The sequence below is a fragment of the Ascidiella aspersa genome, chromosome 6 (assembly GCF_963924565.1).
Source record: "Ascidiella aspersa chromosome 6, kaAscAspe10.2, whole genome shotgun sequence".
NCBI lineage: Eukaryota > Metazoa > Chordata > Ascidiacea > Phlebobranchia > Ascidiidae > Ascidiella > Ascidiella aspersa.
In genome coordinates this window covers 19,097,005-19,121,356 of record NC_139452.1, presented here as the reverse complement: position 1 = coordinate 19,121,356, position 24,352 = coordinate 19,097,005, and the positions used below count along the sequence as shown (strand labels likewise).

Here is a 24,352-nt window from a genome sequence, read left to right as displayed (position 1 = left end):
AAAAATAGGGGAATTCCCTTAGTTGAAAATTCAGGACCCCCTTTTTGATTTTCTAGTTACGCCCCTGATTGCCCCCCCCCCCTGGAAAATTTTCTGCGGGCGCCCCTGGTCGTGGCCCCCTATCATTTACACTAAATACTCTGTGCCCCCCCCAAAAAATACAATTAAAAATGCACATAAATCGTTTACAAAATTAAAAAAACTATCAGCTTTTTATAATTGACGTTATGTTAAAATGTTATTAAAAAAAGTACGCGAGCTTTCAGAATTATCCACCTTGTCCAAGTTTTTGCATTATGCCGTACAGTTGTTTATTTCTGATTTGGACAAATGTATTGAACAGTATTTGCTGTCTGTTTTCTCTTGACAACATTTTCTAAAAGAACCAGCGTCTTTGTTTTCTTCCGCAATTTATGGTTATTTGACTTTTTTAAATGACAAAAATATCAACTAAGGATTTCAATAATTTTGCATAAACCCGAAAAAATAGCTGAGTTTTGCTCGACCGATAGTCAGTGAAGCATCAAAAACGAGTTTTTCGCCATTCGGATTTTGTTATTCAAAAGAAAATACTGATTTTTGCCGATTTGAGTAAAAAAGTACTTGAGCATTCAATCCTTGTTAAATTCGCGACACTCCTTCTCAAACTTAAGTTTCTGGGCAAATCCATGGGAAACTATCTATGTAAATTCTAAATATAATTTCAACCCAAAACAAAGAATCTGAAAACACAAAGAAAACAAAGAGCCAAAGAATAACTAGCAATCTTTATAAATTGACCTACTTGTAGTAAGCAAGTAGTGGGGGATTGTGGCAGAATGTTGCCGCGGGCCACATTATCATGTAACACCAGAAACTATCTGCGGGCCGCTCAAAATCTCGTCGCTGGCCGGCCCGCCCCTGAACTAGAATGTTGTTGTTTTTTGCCTTTCTTTTGATGAAAAAATGTTTTAAGAACGATTACACATACATAACTTTATTGGCATGGTAAAGAAAGAGGAATAAAATGCCAATGAAGGAGGTTATTGTCGAATCTTAACAAATACAAAAAGAAGAAATCTGTCTGATCAAACCTCTGTCTGATTTAGAGTCCCGTTAAATTTTCTACAACCCGTTACACATAAGCTGATAGGGACCTGTCGTCAGATGCTTAATCATTAGAAGACGGTTCACTTGTTGCATACACTCCGAAACAAATTAAGTCCCAAGTCGCGCAACACTTTGTCAGGAATTCTCAATCTATACATGTCGACCAGTGCCTCTGCCACGGTTTCAGCCGTTTATATTTCTCAGCGCTTTCGCCACCGGCTATCACGTCGCGTAATCCACCAACGTAAGTATGTGTCTGTGTCCCTATTCACTGGGAGGATGCATCGGGCCAATGAGATCCACAGCAACTCGCTGGATGCAGAGAGACCCTCATCACACTGTTTTTTTCCACCGTCCTCTGACAAATGTAAGACCGACAAAATCGCTTTACGTCGTCACGCATGCCAGACCAAAAGAAGTTCCTCCAGATACTATCGAGTGTTTTTTTAATACCCATATGCCCGGTCATAATGAAATCATGGGCAACCTTAATAACGCTTTCTTTTAGATTATACTTGGCACAACAAGTTGTTTCATCCATTCTCCTCTGCTGTGTTTCGGTTATTGAAATATTCGTATATCAGTCCGTCTTCTTCTACAAATTTGGTTGCTTGTTCCCTCTTAATCACTACGCCCGCTGCCTCCTTTAGTTTACCAATTGAAGTGTCTTCTCTCTGTGCCCTTTCGAAATCGGCCTTGTCGGTCACAGGCCATTCATCACATTTTGGCACCACTAGCGGTTTCTCTTTATCTTTCTTAAGTCTCTATTAAAAAGGCGTTTGGACAGCATTCGCTTCTTCCCACAATGGATCGGGGTCTTCCGCTCCTCTAGCGCCCTGAATGTTTCCGATTTACAGATCATGCGGATCGGGTAGACATAGAGCTTCTACCTCGCCCGTCCAATATGGTGTATTGACATTTATCTTTGCCACCTCGGCAGACACGACAGAGCTGTTGGCCAGCTTGATGAGGGCTGGCCTGTCAATAATTTGGTCATCTCGTGGTCTCTTGATACCGTCACCATTTTATCGCCAACTACACCTTTCGACAGAGGCAAGTTATATCCGTGATCCGCCTGTGTAACATTCCTCGGTGCGCATGCGGTCGAGTTTAAGATTCTCGTCGGCCTCGGCGGCATTGCGCTCGAATTGCAATCCTTGGCTAGATTCCCTATCTTATCGCATATAAAGCACCTTCTCGTGGGTCAGTATTATACCTTTGACAATTTTCACACTGACACACGTCCTGGGCCAACTCACAGTTGTGTGCCGCCTGGAACTGCTTAGCAACACTGGGTATAAACTATAGAGATCCAAGGACTTCGGTGGCTGTTCCTTTCGGTAAGTCGACAACTCTTTAGGACACGACTTTAGAAATTGCTCTTTGACGAATATAGCTCACTCACATCGACCCAGTCGAAAGTTGCGCCCGATAGCTTTACCCACTTCTGCAGGTAATTTTGAGACGTAACGCAAACTGGGAAGGACTTTCACCCTTTTCGGGTTTTGAACTGCGAAACTTACTACGGTTACTTCTTCGTTTAAATCGTAACAGTTCAGTAAAGCTTGCTTGAGCTGATCGCAGTCCACAACGTCAGCGTCTGGAATTCTTGAGTATACAACCAATGCTCGACCTTGCAGAAGGGCGCTTAGCGTAGTCGCCCACTCTCATCCCACTTGCAGGTTACAGCAAAACGCTCGAAGCGTAGCAGATAGCCAACCAACTCGTCCTGTTATTCCCTGTCTCGCGCCTCGGGTTTCCTTTGCCTTTCTTTTATGAACTTCGCTAAATCGGCTCCAGTCAAGCACAGTTGCTTGCCAACTTCAGCAATCTTTTCCATCTCGTTTTCTTGCTTCACCACCATATAAAACTAGGTAAACAGCCAACACATTTCAATGGAACAGATCCCGGACGAGCCCCCAACTGTAACAAACTTTTAGGTCAGATATCCTAAAGTTACTTTTCTGTGATGACAAACCTAAAACTGGTACAGCAAAAACTGCAGATGTTTTCCTTAGCTTGTTTATGTAAAATCCTACGCCACGCCTTGCCACAAATTCACGTCAAAATAACAGGTTACTACTACAGATCAGCAGGTCGCACCATAAAATATCACAATAGAAATATCACGTCACAATGGTCAATAACACAAGGCAGAGTAACGCAATGTTTGGGATTGTAAAGTAGTTTTTTGTGACAATTACTATGCGGTTATTGATAACTTCAGATAAACTTATGCATTATATGTATAATACTAGATAGTTATCGGAATGTACACAGGGAGTTGAACCGGAACTTTATGAACCGGTTTTGGGTCAATTTTTTCCGAACCTGAACCGGTTTTTATAAGATTTTAAGGAGCCGAACCGGAACTGAACCGAATAATTTGAAAGTACCTGAAGCTTAACCGAACCCGAACCTGTAAACAAAAGCGGTTCGCTCCAGCATGACGTCACAACTTGTATTTTAGAGAGTCAAGTTACGCCATGTTCGAAATTTTATGAAAAAAATATGAATATTGAATGAAAAAATTGTTGATTGTTTATTTTTTAGATATTTCAATAATGAGTTGCTGTTTTTTTTAATAAGTCACGTAACTTAGATTAAATGACTTACAATTCAAAGATTATTCACTACATTTATCGACCCACATTTTGAGATTTAACGCAAATTATATTGTATCTGAACCGGAACTTTATAAACCGGTTTTGAAATAACGATGGTTGAACCGGAGCTGAACCGGAACTTTTAAATTCCTCCGAACCGAAACTGAACCGGATTTCGAAAAAATCCTTGAACCCGAACCGAACCTAAACCGGAAAAGTCAAACGGTTCGACTCCCTGAATGTACATGATATTTATTTGACGGTCTCTTGCGTTTGATTCCTTTATTTAACGCTATCAAATATAAATTTAGCGCCATCTATCGGCATTTATGAGAAGGTACATGTTCTACATTTGACCGGGTCTTAAATGCATTTGCACCAAAACCTCAATTAAGACTTACCATTCCTGTTACAGTTTTCACCCAGTTTCATTAATGTACTCGAAATGATATTCAAACGTGACATGGTGACCCCATAAAGGGTGGTCTTATATGGGTTTTTCACCATTTCCCGCACTTAAGATCGGCCATTTATCGACCACTGATATGTGGCGCAACATTTAAGATAGGTTTGCTCGATGTACTCATGATATTTAAACCGAAATTTTTTTTTTTGGTTTATTTTTTAACAGCCCCCCTTTCTAAACGCACCAAATTCATAACTTAAGACCGGCCTTTTGGGGGTCCATGTGGGGCCCTTATATGCTCTAAATCAGGGGCGTGCAACTGTTTATCGCAGCGGGCTATAATGTATAACTATGATGGTGGTGCGGGCCGGCCAATCGAACAGCAGATTTATTTTTTTAAACAAATTTTTTTATTGGAAAACTGCGCAGAATCAAGTTACTCATTAAGCGATTAATGAAATGTGTGATATCTTCTCTCACCAGAGATCTTGTTAGTTTTGGCAGAAGTGCCAACTCGAAGATCACTTAACAAGTGCTCATCTGTGAGCTGATTCCTGAATTTTGTCTTGAACAGGCTTTCCTTTTTCGGCAATTGCTATCGATAACTTATAGCCCAGTTTTGTAACAAGCTCAACGTCTTTCTTATAACAATGAAATACCTCTTGTTGTTTGCTCAAAGACTTTTTCAAATGCAACATTTTATCAATCCGCAATTGACCTACAACGCTATCATAATTAGCAGAGCGTTTTTAACTATAGTGTCCCTTAGAAATTATACTCTTTTATTACCGATATAACGTTTTGACAAAGCAGGCAAACTACATCTTGCTTGAATTTCCACCTTTAATAATCAACCTTTCTTTTTTGCAGCAAAACAAGGCAGTTTACTACAATGCACACTATGACGCAATAATGGAGGTTCGGACAGTGTGACGTAATACAAATTGATAAATGCCAATGATTCCGTTACAAATAACTTCTCAAACAGTGAAAAATTTAAAAAAACAATGGGCTACTAGACGTAGTCTGTGCGGGCCACGTAAATAGGTCTCGCGGGCCGTGCTGTGGCCCGCGGGCCGTATGTTGCACGCCTCTGCTATAAATAGTCAAACCTTTTGTACTCGACATGCTATTTAAATCTCTGCTAGCTCCCCGACTATAAGATTTAAAGTTAAAATATAGGAATTGATATCTAACATATTTGCGCCTCCTAGTGACCTATAATTCAACATTTGCAATAAGTTTGTTTCTTTTTACTCGTTCTCAGCTCAAGCCCCAGATAAACTGAAATAATTTGTTTTTAGTTTACGAACAAAAGTATTAGGCAAGGTAATTGGTATGACACACTAACGTTATAAATCAGCAGTGTTGTAAACAAGTTGTTTTGAAATGACTTATTTCCCAGTCAAGTCATTCGTACAATAACTTAAGTCCAAGTCAAGCCTTTTTGAATAAATAACAAGTCAAGTCCCAGTCCAAGTCATCGGTTGCCCAAGTCAAGTCCCAGTCAAGTCATAGTTAGAGCAAGTCAACTTCAAGTCCAGCCTTGGTCAAAAATAAAACTTTAAATTATGAAAACCGGCAACCTCCTCCGATTATTATGAGCAACTCAAGTAAAAATAACATAAAATAGGGCTACCATATTTTGAGCACCCAAAAAGAAGACATTTTTTTGCCTGCGAGTAGATCGAAAGTAGAATTATTCTGTTTAAGAAAAACGTGCGATATCCAGTAATACATTTCGATTGGAAATTAATACTAATACCTTTCGTTTCGAAATTAATACGTCCTTTTCTGAGACAAGGATACTTCTGGCGTAGCTCATCAGTAAACAGAGTTTTCCTCTTAGGCATTATAATTTATAGCTTATTTTGTAATATGGTTGTCGAAATTTAAAGAATAATAAGGAAAATACAAGCATCTACTGAGAACCACCTGTATGCTATATAGATCAGTGGTTTTTAACCTTTTTTCAGCCGCGCCCCCCTTTGGTAATTTCCTATGCCCTGCGTCCCCCCTACGAAAAGCAATTCGGCATTTTCAATTAAATATCACTAAGACAACTTGAAAATAGTGATGATTGTTGTTGGTCGGGCGAAGCGCGAAAAAAAAAGTAAGTTTAATTGGTTGAATTGGCGCTAAACTGTAAATTCAGGAAGTTTTTCGCATTGGTCACACAACAAATTTTGACAAACATGTTGTAAGGGCATTTACTCCACAGATATAAGGTTGTGATGTCGAGCGCAAATAAAAATGTCAAGCGCAAAAATTAAACATTGCGTTATCGTGTTTCGAAAGATGTCACGAAACACAATAGGCCTACAACGGAAATATTGCAAAAACATTATCGATTCGCGCAAAAAAGTTTGAGGCCCCCTGTTGCTAACCTGTTATCATCTATAAATATGATAAAAAATAGTTCGAACGGTGGATAAATTTCATCGTTTACCTGTAAGTTAGCAAAATTGCAATTAAATAGGGACGTTATACCTTGAGACTTTGTGCTAAGAAAGTTAACAAAAGTAGATAAAATAAGATTCGAGCGGAGCGCGAAAATTGTTTGCCGTTAAAGTTGGCAAAAACATAGTTTGTACAGTGCTGTAGGAGAGGTATACAATCCAAACAAAACCATTAGAATCATTGCAAAAAAATTAAATATTAACTTAGAGCTCGCGCCCCCTAAGAATTTCTTGGCGTCCCTAGGGGGCACGCCCCCTGGTTAAGAACTGCTGTTATAGACTAACTATAGACAAGCTTCTGTAAGAAATAACAACATAGCCTACCATACAGTAACCCTGATAGAAGGCTAGGCCTACAAAACTCACACCTTTGCTTTATTAATGGGCATTTTTACATATGAGGATCTGTTGCTATTTTTTGGCGCAATGTTTACAAGAATGTTTGCAATACAAAATGGTAGGGACAAGTAAATTGTTTTATGTGCAACGATTGGGATAAATAACGCAATTTTATAAATAATTGCTTAATTAAAACAATTTATTTTAACCCAAGTCATTTGTCCAAATGACTTAAGTCAGGTCAACTCATTTGCCCAAAAGACTCAAGTCAAGTTAAGTCATTTAAAAACAGTGACTTAGTTGACTTAAGACATTACAACACTGGGATTCAAGCCGCACCTTAATATATACAAGCGGGTTGCGCCTAAATTTTAACTCACTAGCATTCAAGTCAAGGCTAGTTGTTTTGGTTTTTATTATGCACTACAGCGGAACGTTGTCGAAAGTAGAACAATAGGTTACGTAACAGTTAGTCCTCATGGTTACAATCTCTTTGCTTTAACCGATGATACTATATTACCGTTTATATTAGTATCATTGGTTTAACGCACAACATGTACGGTACTACGACCTTAAAGCTGTACTACGAGTCTAATCGGGTGGAGTCTACGACCTTAAAGCGTTCGTTGTTTCTTTTATATTCATCAGAGCGTGACCGACAAGCAAACAAATTCACCGTTTTTCTTAACTTTCCACATCTCGTAAAACATTGTTGTTTATTTTTATTTTTATTTCAATAGAGTCGAATAGTACCGTGGCCAGTGTATCCCCTGTTGAAATATACGATTTCTATACACAGGGAGAAAATTCAAAACTCAATGTAAAATCACTAATGGGTGTATGTGTAAAATGATCGAGTCCGGCAAATAGCCACTTCCTTTTTTGCTCAGTCTTCGAAATTTTCACTTCTGTCTACATTTATAAAATACAATAATTGTATAAGCATAAGCCGTGGAGAGGGGTAACACTAATTTACGGAATGATGAATGGTCGGAATGGTCGGAACGCTCGCAGTATTATTATTAAATATAATAACACTTGACCCACCTTCACCCAAACGCTAACCCCCACCCTAACTCAAATATTGTGCGTTGGTTTAATAATTGTTTTAACGGGGTAACCCTTAAATTAGTGAGCGTTCCGACCATTCATCATTCCGTAAATTAGTATTACCCGTGGAGAGTTATGCTAAAAGTAAAGTTTGGGACATAAATAAGCAGAAAAATAGCCCCATCCTAACCAATAGCATTTTAGATTGTGATGAGCCTGTTACTTAGTACTTATAAATTATTATATACACACCCAAACTCGCACTCTAACCCAAATACTTGGTACTTATAAACATTCAAAAACTGGCACATATTAAATTGTCTATTTTTTGTTTTTGCGAACCAAATGAATTGGCTCATGTTAAGGAGTAACTTGAAGTTTAATTTATGTTAGTCTATGTGATCATATCGAGGCAAGCGCAATGCGTCACACACCCCTCAAATTGACTCTGTAAATTTTGTAATATGTTAGTATTAAAATGAGTCACATGCGACTCATAGACTGTACTCAGGTTGGCTTAGTAAAAAGTGACCTGGCTCTGGTCTAAAATTCTACCACAACTATTAAATCAACGCACAATATTTGGGTTAGGGTGCGAGTTTGGGTGTGGGTGAGTCAAGTGTTATTATTTAACAATAATACTTAAACCACCTTAACCAAAAACGCTAACCCTAACCCAAATAATGTGCGATTTGGTAGGATTTTAGATTTGCGCCAGTGACCTAAATCAGAATGAATGTGTAACTAAATTAAAAAAAGCCAGTTCACACAGAGCAAAGCACCTAAACGTAAAGTGACTTAACAGAAAAAGCAAGGCAAAAGAAAATGTTACCTACATTTGCATACGCTTTTTAAGTTCACACTATTAGGCCTCTATGAAATCTGTCAGGTACAGTCTGTATTTCCAGTGGGTGCATACGTCTGTTTTTTTACATTGTCAGTTACATGTTTTTGAGAAAACTTGTTTGCAAAAATATGTGGGACCTGGTCTAGAATCTTACCACATTGGTCAAGTAATATTATAATATTTCTTTTTGAGATTCGCAGATTGCTCAAATTAATACATTCGCAGTCCAATTTAATAAAACTGGCTTGTCAAGGTTACGGCTCACACAGCACATCTTACCATAGTATGCATAGTGCACTTGGGCTAAACAAATTTGCGAAACACACATATATATCAAAACTGGTATAAATTTTTGCATTTACATAATAAAACAGACAAAAAATATAGTTTATGGTCGTGATTCTCTAACTTTTTCATCCCATGGACCATAGTAAATTCCCCTCTTAGAAAACAGCACCTGCAAATATGTCAATAAGAAGACAATATAGCCTTTTCTAAATTTAAGCTTTGGTAAGTCAGGCTGGCAGAAATCTTGCCAGCATTCTGGTGACAAGCATTTAGGCCCAAATTCTTTGGGATTTCGGTCTCATTGTTAAATGTTGTGTTCGCCTCACAAATGTATAAACGTTCCATGTTTAAGCAAAAACAAGGTAATTAATATAGATCCAACAGTTGCGTTTTTTTAGATAAGCTGTTTTTAAGTGAACTTGTGTGCAAACAAGCTTAAAATAATGGCATTTATGGTCCAACTCCAATCTAGTAGAAATTGTTTGCCAAAGTTCTAAGTCACACAGTGTAGCACAGGGGTCAGCAACTACTGGCATGCATGCCAAAAGTAGCATGTGAGATGAATTTTTAGGGCACGCCAAATGATTCGTTCGTGCCTCAATTAAGTGTCTTAACTGTTGTATTTACCATGCTTTTTTTCATCGTTAAAGTTGTTGTTTATGGTTAACCGTTTGTATTACGTCACAATGCCCTAAAATTGGCATGTTGTTTACTCTGTGCATTAGAGCAGGGCTTTCTACATTAAAAGTAAGCGAGTGTATTTTTGTGCGACTGAAAAAACAAGCTAAAAGCGAAACTGATAGTTAACACTTCTAGGTATTGGCTGAAAAGCATTGAAGTATATTCCAAAATAGCAGGCACAGTATTGTGTTCGTGGTGACAGTTTGTTTTTTCAGCAGGGTTAGGGTTTCTTTACAGAATTTAACTTTAATGGTGTCTTCCAAGATGAGTAAATTATATGTCAGATCATTCGCAAAATATATGTCAGATGACAGCAGGGCTGCGGAGTCAGACTCGGGACTCGAGTAAGATAACCTGATTCCTACATGTGCGCTACCCAGTACCAAATTTCGAAACTGATAAGGCGGCAAACTGTAGAGCGTTAGGGTGGAATAGTATATGGTGACATATTTTTCATGACCACTATTAGATTGCTGAATATAAATCTTATTCAAGTTATGTAAATGGGTGAAATCCAGGCTGTAGAGTCTGAGCCGGAGTCGGACTCTGGTTGTTTTAGAGCAGTTTACGCTTAAAACAATGTTTTTTAACTGAAAGAAATAACTGACGCTAAGTAATACTTTGATTAGTAGTGGTGCTTAAACACAAGTTGTCCTACAGCAACTAATTAAATTTATCGCCGAAGCCACTCGCCAGTCGAGCAAGTGGGTGTCAATCAGCACCTGCCCGGAACGATTTGCACTCGCATTGGTGAGTTAATCCAAACCCTGCCTACTAAAATGAGATTGGCCTTATCAAGCACTCAATCACTAATTTTAAAGTTAGCCAAGCTGTTGCAAAGTCATCCACTGCATTAAAAGTTGTGAAATTCAGCAGATTTTTGAAATTAATTGTTATTGAATTGAATTTTTAGGCTAATTTTTATATCTATAGAAAAAAACAGTAGGAAGGGGGTCGCAGGCTGTATTAAACACCTAAAAAAGCAAATTTCCTAAACATTTGCGGGAAGGCGAGTGCAAAATCTCATTTTTGGATTGCACAATTCCAAAGCAGTGCTTGACAGTTTAATATTGCATTCCCTAAATAAAATTATTTTCTTGCTAGTACAAGTAACAAGGGTGTTTTACATGTATGCCCTATTACAAAAAACACTTTTACTTGGTGAGGGTTATGTATGATACCACTTATAAAAGGGTGAGAACCACTTGATTGGTTGATAATATTGTATATACCATCAAGACTTTGGCACAAGAACGGAAAATCAGTTTACAAAGTTCCCAAATAAGCTCCGCTGAACACCTTTTTTGGTCCTCACTTTTAGAGATAGACCGATATATCGGTTTACCGATAATATCGGCCGATATTTGATTTCTATCGATATATCGGTATCGGTAAATGTAGGCCGATACTTTTGCCGATATTTTAGTACAAAAATATGATATAATTTTTCCTGTACAACAAACAACTTATCAATTTTTTTATGAAAAACATTTTGGTTTTAGCATCACACCAAGTTAATATGCAAAATAATAGTTTAATAATTAATAAAGGTGTATAAACTAAAACATTATTAGGATTTCATTTTCAATTTATTCAAGTTTTGAACATTTCCCAGGTATATAAAAAAAATCGGTATCGGTATCGGATATCGGTTGAAAAATTGTAAAAAATTGGTTATCGGTATCGGTCCAAAAAATGGATATCGGTCGATCTCTACTCACTTTTTTAATCTGTTATTAATAACCATGCATAGATTTACCTAACTTGTAAATTCTATAAAAGTTGCCGCAAAAAATACATTTATTTCACAAACCACTTCTGTAAGGGATTGACAGAGCAATATGTGCGGAAGAACTTGAAAGGCGTCACAATAATCTTAATTAAAAAAAGCTCAATTAAAACTAATTTTGGCACTCTCTGACCAACCATAGCTCAGATAAGACTAATTTGGCCATTTTTTTACCGTACATAGTTCAAATAAAACTAATTTTGCCACTTTTTTAATTGTAGATAGCTCAAATAAAACTAATTTGGGTACTTGTCCAAATGTAGCTTAGGTAAAACTTTTTTGGGCAATTTTTTAAAACTTTGTTTAAGTAAAAATGGGGAACTTAAGGTACATTCCTTCCAAAAATTGAATATTTTTGCTTCAGGAGACAACTGGAGATTAAATGTTAGTCAAAAAAACACCTTTTAAATATTTTTTTGCACTTTCGCAAAAAAGTGACCAAAATTTTGCACAAATGTGCCAAAAAATGTGCTTAGCGGAAATACAGTGCATGAAAAATCACATATATTTTACCTTTAGTAAAATTACAGAGAACTCGACTTATGGTTATGAGAAACCTATTGTTTTAAGCAGGATAATTTTAACTCTGTACGCTGGGGCGTAACATGGAGTCTAGATCTAGAAGTCTAGGACACCCCCCTTTGAAATCTCAGTAAACAATGATCACAAAACTAAAACTGTGATTGCTACGATGTTACATGGGAAACATTGCACCTGGCATGAAAAACATTTTTGTGCTTATCACTGCCTAATCACCGCTTGTTATTGTTGTTTCATTCATCAGTTCGTCTGTCGCCGACTCACGTAATCACAAACAGGCCTCATAACAAAAATATATTTTACTGGTTAAGCGAACAGACTTCTCAACAACTTAGAAAAAACAGGTGTGTAAGCTACAGCAATGTGTATTTTAAACAAAATTAATTTATTCTTCTCGATTTTTTTATAATGAACTCCTGTTAATATCATCCACCGAATAGTTAATATCCAGGTGCAGGTTTTTTTTTAAGGTTTGGTTTGGGTGACCACTAAGTAGTTTTAAGAGACCGCAAGTGTTTCATTTAAATACCGAAAGGTTGCAAGTCCAAAATTTGGGAAACCGCTGGAGAAATTTGGGGGACCGTTTTTCTATTGAACGTTTTTATTTGTCTCAATTTGCAAAAAAGATTGTGTAGTTGTAACAGGCAGAGTCATTGGTTGCTGCAACAACCGGCTAAATCACACTACAAATATCACCAAATTTGGCTATATGAATACTCACAACCCAGATTAAAAGCCACTCTAGGTATATATGTCATTGTTTGAAGGTAATAAATTATGTTCCTTTCAGAGTTCTTGACTGTTTATGTATTAAACCTGATAAAAAAGCAGTAAACATACTTTGCTTTAAGTTTGTTTGATCATATTAGCACACTGAATTCCAATATAATGACGTCCACTCATGTGGACATGGACTCCGAAATGAAGGTAAGGTTAGTTTTCTACTATATATATTTGTCTTGTTAGTTGATTGCACATATTTGGTAAAAGTCAGTTAGTTTTTATTTCTAATCTGGCAACTAATTTTATGCTGCAGAGAAAAAAAACAAAGATATTATCTTTGCTTTTTTCTCCTTTGTTTTTTTCTTGCTTTAACGCTTTCATGCAATTTTTTCTTCTTTGTTCTTTTTGTAAGCTTGAACTGCTACTAAAATACAGTCAAACACAAAACTTGACATAAAAATTGGTTTGTTTTTAGGTACAATCAAAGTATAAATTAGTAGTGAAATGGTGGTAAAAATTACCGACAGCGAGTTATCGGTAGAAGCGGATATCGGCCATGTACTATCTATAAACCAACATATCGGTCTATCTCTACAGTTTGAAACATACCAAGCAAACCAAAAAAGAATAGCGACAACAACAAGATATGTCCCGAAAATAAATTTTCGGCCCATATAATTTCCAGCTAGGCCTGGGTGGTAAATTGTGCCGGTTTTTGTATACTGTATATTGCTCTAATGAAGATCTAATACATTTAAAATGTCGTTGGGTATAATGCCAAACTAATTTGTTGAATAAAATTTTAACTGAACGACGATTTTAAAAATCTGACTATAGTTTTTTTAATTTTGTAAACAATTTATGTGCATTTTTATTCAATTTTAATGTGTAAATTTTGACAAAAATTTGACTTTTTTTAACAAGTCAAAAAATAATCGCCTTATTTATTAGTATAGTCCTTGGTGTTTCCTACCTTGCGAAAAACACCTGTGCTGTTTAGATTTTCTAGTCAGTTCTGCTCATATCTTGCTACAATATGCATATGCACGCCTTTATAACTAAAATGTGCTTTATTTACTTTATATTTTGTAATGTTATACATAATCTACTTATGCCTATACCTCAGTGTTTTAACATAAATTCTACTATTTCTGGAAAGCACAAGCAAAAAAAAGTATTTTATGGTTATATTATTTTTTTCGCACATATTTTCGATTAACTGATTTAGGAGACTACATGACGCATACCGCAAAAAAGATTATCCTGTTGCTTGATATAATGGATGAAAATTTAGGCAAACTTTAATATGATTTCAAACAAATTGAAAATACATTAACCCCACCGGCCACAGCTGTATGGAATTTTTGTTTAGCCAAGAATCATCATAGGTCATGCGAAATGTTTTTGCACTATTAATACAAACACTGGCAATAAAAAAACAGAAAAGGAGGATATACAAAACCCTCTGAAATTTCCAATCTGGTTAAAAACCTTTATCTAGTGTGCTTCTGCCACACATTTCTGCTGAGAAATCTTACAAATTATTATGGTAGTGCTGACCAAGTGTTGTATTAAGTATGACAAAATATTATGTGCCTCCAATGATGTTTTTATTCACATGCATAGCACATCATTCTTTTTTATGGAATTGTTTTTTAGAATATGGTAATGTGTTTTCGAGTATCGGAACTTCAAGTATTGCTTGGTCATGCTGGGCGCAACAAAAGTGGCCGGAAACATGAATTGATGTCGAGAGCACTTCAACTTATAAGATCAAGTGGATCAAATAAATCGGTGTGTAGCAACTTTTGCCATTATTTTAGAGATTTCAAGGTGTATATTCAATAGGGATAGTCAGATAACTTTTTTTTGAAATTTATGTTTCCTGCTTGATTTCCCAATATATGTCACATAAAAATTAGTTTCATATGTTTTCAAAACAATCAGACCACATTTAGAGGGTCCGCAGACACCCCAAAGCAGTGTTCCCTCTAATTTTTTACAGTGTGCGCAGGTGCCCAACATTTTGCGCACAAGCCGAAAATAAGTGCACAAATTTCCAACAAAAAAAGTGCCCAAATTGGATACACGGAAGACGTTTTTTTGGTCTTCACTTATTTTAGTCTGTTAATGTGAGCGCTTTTTCACAATAATTAGTTTGGAACTTTTTATTATCTCTCAAATATAAGCTGTAATTATTTTTGGCTTGCTTTGTCCATCGGGCGGATGTTTTTGTTGCAATGGACAGACGAAGCAATATGTGCGGGAGAACATGAGAGGCGTCGCAATAATCTTAATTAATTTCTCCCAGACAGAAAAATTAGCTCTTTATTTGGAGAATTGCGCTCGCTTGAGACGCGATTTCGCTTGGTAGTTTGTGTGACGGACTTAGTCAAGCGTAGCGCTGTGTAACTGCCCAATGGTCAAGGTAATTATCGCGCGTTGTGCAGTGGTTATAGCAGTAAGCATTTTTGAACTTTTAAACGGGTTACGCATTTTTCGTAAGTTGATAACTTTAATTAAAATTATATTTCGCCCTTGCTTCTTTCCTGTTTATATTGACATAAATTCAAGCTACTTCTTATTGCTTTTTTGGCGTATATTATAATTTTGCATCGTACACTGTTTTACCAAAACCATTGAGCCTAAAAGTTTTGTCTTCGGACAGTCCTAACCTTTTAAGCGTTATAAAACAGCATCAAAAGCTGCAAATAAAAGCATATCACAGATAATAGCAATAATTTTGTTTGAAAAAGTTTAAAGCTATTGCGACACCAGCTTTTTTATATAAAGCAAGTACTTTCCTATAACAAAAAAAATACAGTGCTATACACAGACACCTTGAGCTAAAATATATCTCCAAATTAGGACAAAAGGAAGTTGTAAAACGAAAGATTTGCGCGTATCGCAAAAAAATTCCAGCTACTGGGAACCATGGCCTGGTGTCTAACCTCTATGCACAACTTAGATCCGTGTCAACTGCACTACCTTCTGACAAACTAAGCCCAAATCCGTCGTAAAAGATGCAAATATAAGTTAAATAGGCCTACAGACACCGAGAACTAATCAAAATTAGTAGCTCAAAAACTTGCCAATCACAAAATCACAAACCAAACTTCGCATTTACTAAACTACCAGCCGTTTCGTCAAAATTAGTGAAGTTCTAAGCAAAAAGGTCTACGACAATTAGGGCATCCAAAGGATGTAAAAGTCTGACTTTTGAATTTTGTAGTCTTGGACAATGCACTAATTTGATTTAATACATTTGCTTAAGAAGATTAAATTTAATAATACTTGCCCACCTGCCCAAAACGCGTGTGTTGATTTAAATATTTATAGAAAAGCTGTCGGTCATAATACATCAATTTGTGACATAACAATCCTATATAACAGGGGTGTTCAAATGATTTCTGCCATGATCCACAGAGCCAAACCGGACAACATGATGATCCACCAAATGCGAATAGTAAACATATTGGACACACGTAAATGTACCCTACAACAGTGTTTCTTAAACAGGTGAATGGTTACCCCAGGGTGAAGAAAATCTTTACAGGGGTGAACCAATCAAAAGGGGTGAATAAGGGTGAACCGTCAGAAATGCGAATTTTTTGTATATCGGCATTTCTTTTAAATTTCTTGCAAGTTTTTATTACATTGCCGAAAAAAAAATTGTTAAAAAATATATGTCGAATATTTTTGAGTACTTTTTCCGGCAACGGTAAGGAAGCGCTGATCTAGGTCAAAAGACCACATCAAAACGTAAGTAAGTCGGACGTAGAAAGATAATTCGCGAGAAGCGGGAAAATTTTTCGCACTTACGTGTTAAAATAGTCAAAAAGTATTTGAAATAAACTTGTATATAGTTTGTCAAAGAGGCCCGCGGGCCGTAGGTTGCCCACCCCAGTTTCAGACTTTAGGATAATAGCATCGAATTGGGGCTTTCTGTCGCTTACTGATATCCTCAAAACCTCACAAAGATTAGCATTTGGGAGTCTCGTTCTATGCTTGATTTTTTACAAAATTCATTAACACTGACAATTTGTATTCACATGAAAACACTGTAGAAAGTTTATTTTTCAAGACTACATAAGAAGATCAGCACAAAACGATGAAAAGATTCGGAACCGGATCGCGATCCGCCATTTGAACATGACCGCTATATAACCTGGACGAGAAATTAACTTATGACCACCTGAGTTTGGGCATTTTTCCCAGCGTTTAAATAATTATTAAATCAACGCACATTATTTGAGACGGTGCTGATTAGCGTTTGGGTTCGGGTAGGTTAAGTATTATTAATTCTATATCACTTTTTTTTTATCTTTGATGAATTATCAGCAAATATTCTCAATTTAGCGGGAGTTAACCTAAAAGGCCAATTAGTGCATTTCCGCGACCTCAAGGTCTAAAAGTCAGACTCTCCTGTCCTTTGATGTCCTAATTGTCGTAAACTTTTTTGCTTAGAACTGCACTAATCGATTATAGGCGGGAATCACAAAGGCGTAACATGTAATCATAAAAATTACTGCACACAATATAAAATATTTATAGCAGAACTTGCGACGCCCTATGAATTTGCCGGTCCTCTATTTAGAAGGGAGCCTCCCCTAGTTAACAAACACTTTTTTCGCGCGTTTATTGCTATAAAACTAATTTGGGTACTTTTTTGTCCGTACATAGCTAGGATAAAACTAATTTGGGCACTTTTTTGTCCGTACGTAACTTGGATAAAACTAATTTGGGCACTTTTTTGTCCCTACGTAGCTCGGATAAAACTAGTTTTGGCACTTTTTTGGTCGTCTGTAGCTCAAATGAAACTAATTTGGGAACCTTTTGTTTTGTACGTAGCCCGGATAAAACTATTTTGGGCACTTTTTGTTTCTTACGTTACTCGGATTAAACTAATTTAAGGTATTTCATGTAATAATCTTTGCAAAATAGTGATAATCTGGGCTTCCGGCGACGACTAGAGGTTGAATTTTAGTACAAAAAGCAACTTTTAACTTTTTTTTGCTTTGCACTTCCGTGGAAAAAGTGCGCAAGTGCTAAAAATTTGCACGAATAGCAAAGCGCTTAGCAGGAACACTGCCCCAAAGTCACCATGTTAAAATCTGGGACTTCCCCAAACACGATAATGTATGTTTTTCTTTAAAAACACAGAAACCTTGTAATTTTTTATATTAAAACATGGCAATACATCATCACTAATATATATTTTCCAGTTTTAAGTAACTTAAAATGTATTTTTACTGTACCCGTGGCGCCTTTTTGATGCTTTTGGATAGTCGCTGACCCTTACATATTTCTGGTATAATATCTGCAGTTAGTTGTTTTAATAATAATTCAGTGTATCTGCCTAGATTTATGGTGCAAGTCTTTAAATGCATGTTTATGTTTTTGACAGTGCTAGAAGACTAGGGTCAAAAAGGTCTGGTGCATGAAATTTTTGCCTAAGATTGCATAAACGAAAATCCAGTACATATGAACCGTTGTACTGGTACCTTCAACTTAATATATATATATTGTGTTATATCTACAAAATATTTGTGTTATATCTAGGGATGTTCAAAGTAGAATATCGAATCCAATTCTTCCGTTTATACAATTACATGTGTCGCAATAACCTTTGTCTAATAATTAAGTGTCAATCAAGCATTATTGATACTAACGTGTAATGCCAGGTGCGTAGTTAACAATTTCCCTAAATGCGTTAAGTTGCAAAAATAATATTACATTGTAAAATGTGCTGGCGCATCCACAAAATGCGCTATAGGGTAACTTAAGGTCAACTTTAGGCCAATATTCAGTGAGGTTATGCAGTTATACACAGTGTGGTTGTCAAGGATTTGTTATGTCATGTAGTAACTTTGTATTTATTGCAGTACATTATTTGACTGCACAACAGATGATGTTAGTCAAAAAAAAGCCCCAAGACCCAAAAATGTTTTAAAAAACAAGACCGAATTGCCAAACAGTTCATTGTGCAGTGACAGTGTTGCATTGTACTTACTATAATATTGGCATTTGGTATAATATAAATTTTTCAACCTGGACATGTATTACAGTTTACACAATTGCTTCAAGTAGGGTATATTGAGATTAATCCCTCCCCCTAAGAAAATCGAGGTTAAATAATTTACTAAAAATATACTAGGATTCGCTATTCTGGATTAGTTATTCTAGATTCGAAACCTATTATTCTAGAATACCTTTGGATTCTACTTTGAACATCCCTAGTTTCACCACAATCGAAGTGTTATGTCACAATCAATGTGATTTACTACATGTTACAATGTGATTTTATCGCTTACCGCGATTGTGATTAAGCAATAAGCATGTTTTCCCAGCGTTAATTAATTTAATAAAGTATATTTAGAAGGTTTTCCGGACCCCCTAAAAACGTTTTGCGGACCCTCAGGGGGCCGTAGACACCTGGTTGAGAACCACTGCTCTAAAGCCTTACTAGCCCATTTTTAGAGCTGTCTTTTAATTTATCACATATATTGTCACGCTCATAACCAAAGTGCCTAAGTCATCTTTTTCAGATTTTCAGAGTTTTTGCCTAGGTCACTCCTTGTTACCATCCCCATCCATAGAAAAAAATGCCCAAGTCATATTTTTGCACAAGCGCATGGAAAATAACCTAAAAATGACTTAAGCACTGTGGATGGGGATGGTAACAGGGAGTGAATGAAGCAAAAACTTTAAAAATGTGTAAAACAATACCTAAGCAATTTGGTTATGAGCCTATTTTAACAAATTGTTTATTATGAAAAGCAAAGTATTATGTAGTATTACAAAAAAAGTGCCCAAATCAGTTTTATTTGAGCTACGTCCAGACAACTTAAAACACTGGTTGCCACACATATAATGTGTTTTTGCTAATTTTAATTGTTGATTAATTTTAACAAACATCAAACATTTACTATGGATAACTACTTAAAATTGATCAAGTTACTTTTTTTATAATATAGAATACATTTTTATTTGTTGTGTTGTTTAGATTCGGGCTAAAGTAATGGATCTATATGACAAGAGGTTTCCCAACCGGCCAGTAGTAGCTGAGCACAACAACTTTAATGGACACAGGTTTGAGCTACATTATTATGATCTAAACTGCTTGATATAATTTTTGTGTATGACAAAAGTGCAACAAATCAAAGCTGATTTTTCTACCTTTGCAGGTAGTGTGTACTGTTGTTAGTTAGTTTTTGTGATCACAGTATAATAAGCCATTCATATTCCATCGACATTTGAAAAAAATGTACCAAATACTCAAATTATGTTTTGCTCTTGTTAGCTGGCATGGAGGGCGTGCATGGACACTAACTGGTAAATTGGGTAAGCCCCAACTGAATACTGCACTTGTATGTGAGGCAGGAGGGCTAACACCTAACCATGACAACCTCAATGGCTACCTAGGCCCTCACCTATTTAAATAACTTTCAATCCTGGCAGGCAACCAGCCTGTTGAGGTTCGCTGCAGGAAAGCTATTATTATCCTGATAAAACATCATCTACATCAGTGGTCTCCAACCTTTTTATTAACCGACTCCAATTCAAATGAAAATAATTCAGCATTTACATGCGACCCCAGTTTGATTTCCGACATATTGTTTGAAATAAAGAACACAAACGATTAGGTTGGAGACCACTGCTCTACATGACATTAGATCACACGGCGGTCAACCTTAACTAAAGACTACCATTCCAATGCCCTCTGCACTTACATTGCTGTAGAACATTAGGCCAGTGACAGCACTAGTGCAGTTGTATGGATGGCCAACAAATAGAACAAGCAGTGGGGAACCCAGATTGCCGTAATTCAACACTATTGCCTCAAACCACCAATAAACCTTCAGAGTTTGACCTGCCTGGATGCGCCTGGACACGTCTTAACGACTGAGACCAAGGGTTGGGTGATTTCGGTCGGACCAGGCAGGGGCGTAGCGTGGGGGGGTGTCTAGGAGTCTTGGCACCCACCTTTGAAATCTCATTAACATTGATCACAAAACTAAAACCGTAATTGCTGCGATATACATCGGAAACATTGCACCTGGCATGGAAAACACGTCGGTGCTTATCGCCGTCTAATCACGTCGGTGCTTATCGCCATTAATCGCCCGTTATCGTTATTTCATTTAGCAGTTCGCCTGTCACCAACTCAAGTAATCTCAAACACACCTGATAACAAAAAAATTTAAATCCCACCTGTAAAAAAAATGCCTTCGTTTTCTGCAGTTCGAAAGTTTGCAGGAGCAGTTAGCTGACCAGAATCGCGATGCCCGCTAAGGGGAATGCCGCAGAATATTATACTCTCTAGAACAGAGACAAGAAAGTTATTTTTTACAGAAAGCAATCATTGTTGATCTCTATCCATTTGTTCCAAAACGTCTCCCCTCTATAAGGCCTGAAGACGTAGTCCCTTTTACATAATCTGCCGCACTATGTAGTGGAGTTTTGACGAGCTGCTTTAGCGATGACCCTCCTGCCTTTCTGGTGCAAACAAAACGCAATGTTTGCAAAATGCACCTTGTATACATCGCTGTAAACAAGCCAAGGATGCGCTTTAATCCATGATGCATGGAAGGACACATGACAGATTTTGTTGTTTTTCATTCTTACTAGTCTTGGGAATACGTAAGTTTCCTCTGGCATCCACGGATTTAACAAAAGTTTCAAATATTAGCTTCAACAAAATTTCCAATGTCATTTGGAGAATCAGTTCCAGACGATTGTTGTTGAGGTGACACTATACTCACTGATTCGATTTGTGTTTTATCTTTTTCATGGCCTGTTTCTGGCAATTCTAATCGACCACTGACACTCCTTGTGTCAAAATACGATGTGATTTTTCTTACTTTTTGTTTCCTTCTTTCTGGAGATGTCATATTTTTGGATAAAACTCGTGCTTTCACTGACAAACTTTCAAAAAGACTGTCGACTAGAACAATATTGCTATCGCTTCATTAACATTTAACTCCTTTTCGAATCCACGCTGTACAATTGATTTATTTTTTATTAATGACCTAGATACTTCTGCCTCCCTTCACGATGAATCGTCTAAATAACAGTTCCCGCTGAGGAGATAGATTAATAAAACTCGGCGAACTATAGCTTCCTGCTCAATTGATAACAAATGGTCATCTTACTTATTTGTTTTCTTTTTGTACAGTTTCAGCTGAATAATTTATTAATTATACCAAGTTTAAAAAGGGCGATTTTGAAGCCACGTTTCATACAATCGGCGAAACTAAACTACAAATATCACCAGAAGCATCGTTAATTTTGCTGACAACGAAGTACAACAGTTTGTGATTGACATGTCACAGAGCCTGTTCTGACACCGCAATCTAATAGTTTTCGCACACAATTGAAATCACGTGCCAATCGGACGTGAATGAGTCAACAAGGTGTTGCATTTTTCTAGCGTCAAATAGACGAATTTAAAGAGTGCTCTTTTCAAACAAAATTTGCAGTTAAATTTTACGCATGAGCAATCACGAAAAAGCCTAAAAAGGGCCAATTTCAAGTCGCTGATATCTCAAAAAGTACTTGACCAATTTCGGTAAAATTGGTATCACTTTTCATAGAATTGCACGGAGAATCTTTATATAAAATTTAAAAAAAATCTATGACATATGGTGCCACCACTGTACCAGTAGCAATGGAATGACCCAGCAGTAAGCTCCTAATATCGCCGTTTTTAGCTTCTAGAATACACAAAGCGTAAATTTTTTACCTGCTAAAGGGTGTTCATACGACGCACGTGTTCGCTTTTGTTGGGCGTTAAGTGTTTCTGCTTATTTTTTATGACGTCATTTTTCATTACATTCAGACGGAAAATAGGGGAATTCCCTAAGTTAAAATTTCGGGACGTCCCCCTTTGAGAGATCACGCTACGCGCCTGGGACCAGGGGTTGGGTGATTTCGATTCTTACTTTTTATTCTGCACACACACCTGGTGCCAATTATTATTGCATAAACATGTAATGTTATTTAATTAGTATTTAAACTTGACATTGTTATGTAAAGACTGGGGGGTGCACAATCTTTTAGCTGTTGACTGTGTATTGACAGTCTTTATTTTTCTCTCGGCCGCCAGTACAGTTTGTTTAGAGATGACATTTGTCATAAATCATTATGCTTGAAAAGCATGTTGTTCTCTAATGCTCTTGCGCGGAAATATGCAACCAAAATTCAGTCCAATCGAGTAGGGCGTAAAAAATTCTTTGTTAGGTTTAAATCGGAAAAATTTTCAATTCAAACAAAAGGGGCTTAAGCACATAAAAATAATTGCTTATTGTTAAAAATACCAGCATTTATGTTTTAATTTAACAGAAATTGAACTTCATAGATAAGTGTTAGTACACGCCAACATTGCGCAATGTGCTATACTATACATATCGCCTTGATAATAACAGATTCGCCTGAATGGACTAAAACACAATAAGGACAAACAGAAGTTCACATGAAATGCCACAAAAAAAGTCTTACATAGTAAAGTTTGTTAAAATACATTTTTTGGGGGTGGGGCATGGCCAGGTTGCCCCCTTGATTTCTCCCTGCTCACAGTCACAATGCTCTTTGCCAATCTGATGACTAGCAATTAAAGACTAATGTCTGCCTGACCCATAACATAAAAACCCTGCCTAATTTTAGACCTTTTTTTAAAATTCCATAAGGTGGAAACAAGTTTGTTGTATCAATGTATGGCTGCCAACACTTGTACTTTCCTAAACCTGTGCTCGGCTGCAAAAGTTATAGTAAACCGCATGTGCACCCCTGTCCACAAACAAATCAATATTTTTCTGTAAATATTTCTGTTTGTACATATACCTCACCCTAATTAAAGCATCAATTATATTTCCTCATTTATTTATTGTTCCATTTCTAGAATTTTGACAAAGTTTATGTTTTTACAGTGATAACTCACACAACAACAACATCAAAACTATTGTTGAAGAACCTGAAGAGTTGAATGTCAAGTTTACAAGTTTGCCTTTCTATGAACTGCTATACGTGGTGTTGCCATCTTACGCACTAAGTAAGAAAAATTAACACTTTGTCGTTTACATATTTATATATAAGAAATCAATTCCTAATAAGTCTAATTGTAAAATCATCCCCTAAAAACAAAAATTACCATAAAGTTTGAAAATTGTTATAATTGCTCCCTGAAGTCCAAAATTGAATCCATTGAACACTAGTTTAAAGCATTAAAATCATGAACTAAACGTTAGTTATCACATTATTCTTTCAGTGGGTTGTTTATTTTCAAATATAGATTAGAACAGTAGTTCCCAACACGTTTTTAAGGCGACCCATTTAAAAAATAATAATTTGGTATAATCTTACGACCCAAGCAAATACAAGATTGTGTTGCAAACAAACTGCACTACAAAAGCAGTTACTTTTTCCGAAAATAATATGTTTTTCAAATCACTAATAAGATAGTTGTGCTCTCTTACTCTCAGTGAGTTTTTGGAATCAAGGCGTTATTTTGCTTGAGCATATAGACCAGGGGTTCTT

At 36.6% G+C, this 24,352-nt stretch overlaps 1 protein-coding gene across 2 annotated transcripts in view; it reads left to right on the top strand.

Moving 5' to 3' along the window:
• Positions 1 to 12,882: 12,882 nt before the first annotated feature.
• Positions 12,883 to 24,352, top strand: part of LOC146140615 (E3 SUMO-protein ligase PIAS1-like) — a 44,054-nt gene continuing 32,584 nt past the window's right edge. For both annotated transcript variants that reach the window (XM_083393100.1, XM_083393101.1), the window contains exons 1-4: positions 12,883 to 13,021; positions 14,477 to 14,611; positions 19,824 to 19,909; positions 23,746 to 23,867. In XM_083393100.1, coding sequence (XP_083249226.1) covers positions 12,983 to 13,021; positions 14,477 to 14,611; positions 19,824 to 19,909; positions 23,746 to 23,867 — 382 coding nt within the window. In that variant the 5' untranslated portion in view covers positions 12,883 to 12,982. The remainder of the gene's footprint in view (positions 13,022 to 14,476; positions 14,612 to 19,823; positions 19,910 to 23,745; positions 23,868 to 24,352) is intronic.